General features: G+C 73.9%; 1 protein-coding gene across 1 annotated transcript; it reads left to right on the top strand.

Annotated features, from left to right (window-relative positions):
* The first annotated feature begins 203 nt into the window (after positions 1 to 203).
* On the top strand, positions 204 to 1,720 carry LOC122680660 (translation initiation factor IF-2-like). Its single transcript, XM_043882272.1, has 5 exons — positions 204 to 452; positions 585 to 687; positions 868 to 1,029; positions 1,116 to 1,205; positions 1,323 to 1,720. Exons 1-5 carry the CDS (start codon positions 204 to 206, stop codon positions 1,718 to 1,720), a joined length of 1,002 nt encoding a protein of 333 aa, XP_043738207.1.
* The last annotated feature ends 420 nt before the right edge of the window (positions 1,721 to 2,140 follow it).

Below are 2,140 nucleotides of genomic sequence, written 5' to 3'. Positions count from 1 at the left end.
GCTCCGCCCCCTTATAACCACGCCCCTCCGTCCTGGCCCCGCCCCGGCCCCGCCCCGCCCCTCGGAGCCGGTTCCCAGAGGAGCCGCCGCGGGTCCTCAGCTGACCCCCAGGGAGGGTGAAGCCGGATGGCCATTGAGAGGTGTTCAAGCTGCGGCGAGGGCGCTGGGCCCTGACCCCCCTGGACTCTGCCTGGGGAAGGAGCATGGCAGGGGGCCAAGTGACCTCTGGCCGAGGTCAGGGCTCCAGGGGCCCAGGGCCAGGTCCAAGCAGCCTGGTGCAGGCCAGTTCCTTCCCATCCGGGACCTCCAGGCCCCGAACCCTGGCACCAGCCCGGACCTTGTTCCTCTTCACACGCCCGCTTTCCCCTGTGGGGGCTCACGGTGGAAGGGGGCGCACTTCCCTGACCCCTCAGGCCCTCCAGGGTACCCTGGCACGGGGCTGCCCTCTGAGGGTGAGCCTCCCTCACTGTCCCCCACGGGGGCCACTGCCTCGGGGACTCCTAAGCCACCACTGGGCTCACAAACAGGCCTTCCCAGACCGGGCCCCGGGGCCCTGCCGGGCTCTCCTGGCCTCTGCATTTCAGCCCCACCCGTGGGTGCCCGGAGATGCAGACAGGCAGGCCTGGGAGGGGACTGGGGCTCGGGCCGCCACGCGGGACAGGACAGCCGTGCAGTGGGATGACCCAGGTCAGGACGTGGTGCCGTCACCCTCGGCATGTCCACCGCCGGCCTGACGGGCCTGGGGGAGGGGGCATCAGGACCAGGGCAGGGGTGGCACAGGCGGCCTCGGCCTGGGGGCTGCCCTGGGGGCAGTGGCTGGGTTCTGAGGGTGGACGACGGGACCAGTCTTGGGCCTCTGTGGGTCAGGCTGGCGTTCGGGCCACAAGCCCCCTCCCAGCCCAGGGTCCTCAAAGCCCTTCCCTGTGGCTGGGATCATCCCGGACGCCAGGCCGTCTGGCTCCGCACCGCCGGAGGGTCAGCCCGGCCTGACTGGACCCCCCCTCTTCAGAGACCGCTCCTCCCAGCTGTGTGCGGAAAAGCCCTTCCAGAGAGACATTTCCAAATGACATCATCAGGGCTGGCCCGGCCACTTGCACCAGCCACGCTCCGTCCAGCCCGGCCATCCTGTCAGCTGAGCCACCGAACGGGCGTCAGCAGCGGGGTCTTTCTGCACCCACATCCCTACGAACCTGGGGGCGTCGCGGGTCTGCTCTAGGGCAGGGCTCCACGGAGGAAGGCCCTGCGTCCAGGCCTGTCCCCAGAAAATGAACGGGGGACGGCGGGAAAAGTTATCTGACCCCTTGCCCCATTCTCCCCTGAAGGCCCAGGGGGATCCCAGCCGGGTCCACGGCAGCGCCCCCCAAGCCTCAGGTTCCCTGGACGCAGTCCGCCGGCCCCGCCCTCTGAGGGCCGGCCAGCGGGCCGCAGTGTCCAAGCCCGGGACGGGGGCGCGTGGGAGCCCCTGGGCACCTCGGCCCCTCGGGAGACCCCGCGGCTAAGAAGGTGCCAGCTCCCCCTCCGCGCCCCCCACCCTCGCCCAGCCCCGCCGCCGGGGAGGGTTGGCCGCAGCCCCCAGAGCTCCCCCTCGCGGAGCAAGAGGGCCGCCGGGGCGGGGAAGGCCTCGGTCCGCCGGGAAGGGGGCGGCCGTGCTGGGAAGGGGGCGGCGCCGGAAGTCCGCCAGTCCCCCCGCGGAAGGGGCACCAGGCCGGGGGTGCGGTGAGCCCGGCGCGGGGGCGCGGGGCGGCCAGTCCGGGGCGGAGCGACCGGAAAGGAGAGCGTCCGGCCCGCCCCCTCCCCTCCCCTCGGCGCTCCCCTCCCCTCCCCTCCCCTCCGCGCTCCCCTCCCCGCCCCTCCGCTCTCCTCTCCCCGCCCTTCCGGGAGCGCCGGGCGGCGGCGGTGACGCCGGGTTTCGGGGCGGCGCGTGCGCGCTCGGCCGCGACCTTCTCGGAACGCGCTCGGCGCCAGGTGGCCGCGGGCGGGGCGCTCGCGCTGCTTCTGACGTCACGGGGGTTCCCGCAGGAAACGGTCCGCGTGGGACGGGCGGGGGCGGCAGACGCCAGGTCGGTGGGCGGCAGAGCCCGCGTCCGTCGGGCGCCGAGGCCTGCGCCCTGGGTCCTGCGTGTCCTCCGCGCCGGAGCCC

Source organism: Cervus elaphus, chromosome 22 (genome assembly GCF_910594005.1).
Source record: "Cervus elaphus chromosome 22, mCerEla1.1, whole genome shotgun sequence".
In the NCBI taxonomy this organism is placed as follows: Eukaryota; Metazoa; Chordata; class Mammalia; order Artiodactyla; family Cervidae; genus Cervus; species Cervus elaphus.
Note: the sequence above shows the minus strand (reverse complement) of the source record. Positions and strands in the feature narration are given on the sequence as shown.

Excerpts from the sequence above, each read along its gene's own strand:
- LOC122680660 (XM_043882272.1), top strand. The coding sequence starts at position 204 with ATGGCAGGGGGCCAAGTGACCTCTGGCCGAGGTCAGGGCTCCAGGGGC. Across the intron at positions 688-867 it reads CGTGCAGTGGGATGACCCAG|GCTGGCGTTCGGGCCACAAG; the intron begins GTCAGGACGTGG and ends TCTGTGGGTCAG. Across the intron at positions 1,206-1,322 it reads CGAACCTGGGGGCGTCGCGG|GCCCAGGGGGATCCCAGCCG; the intron begins GTCTGCTCTAGG and ends TCTCCCCTGAAG.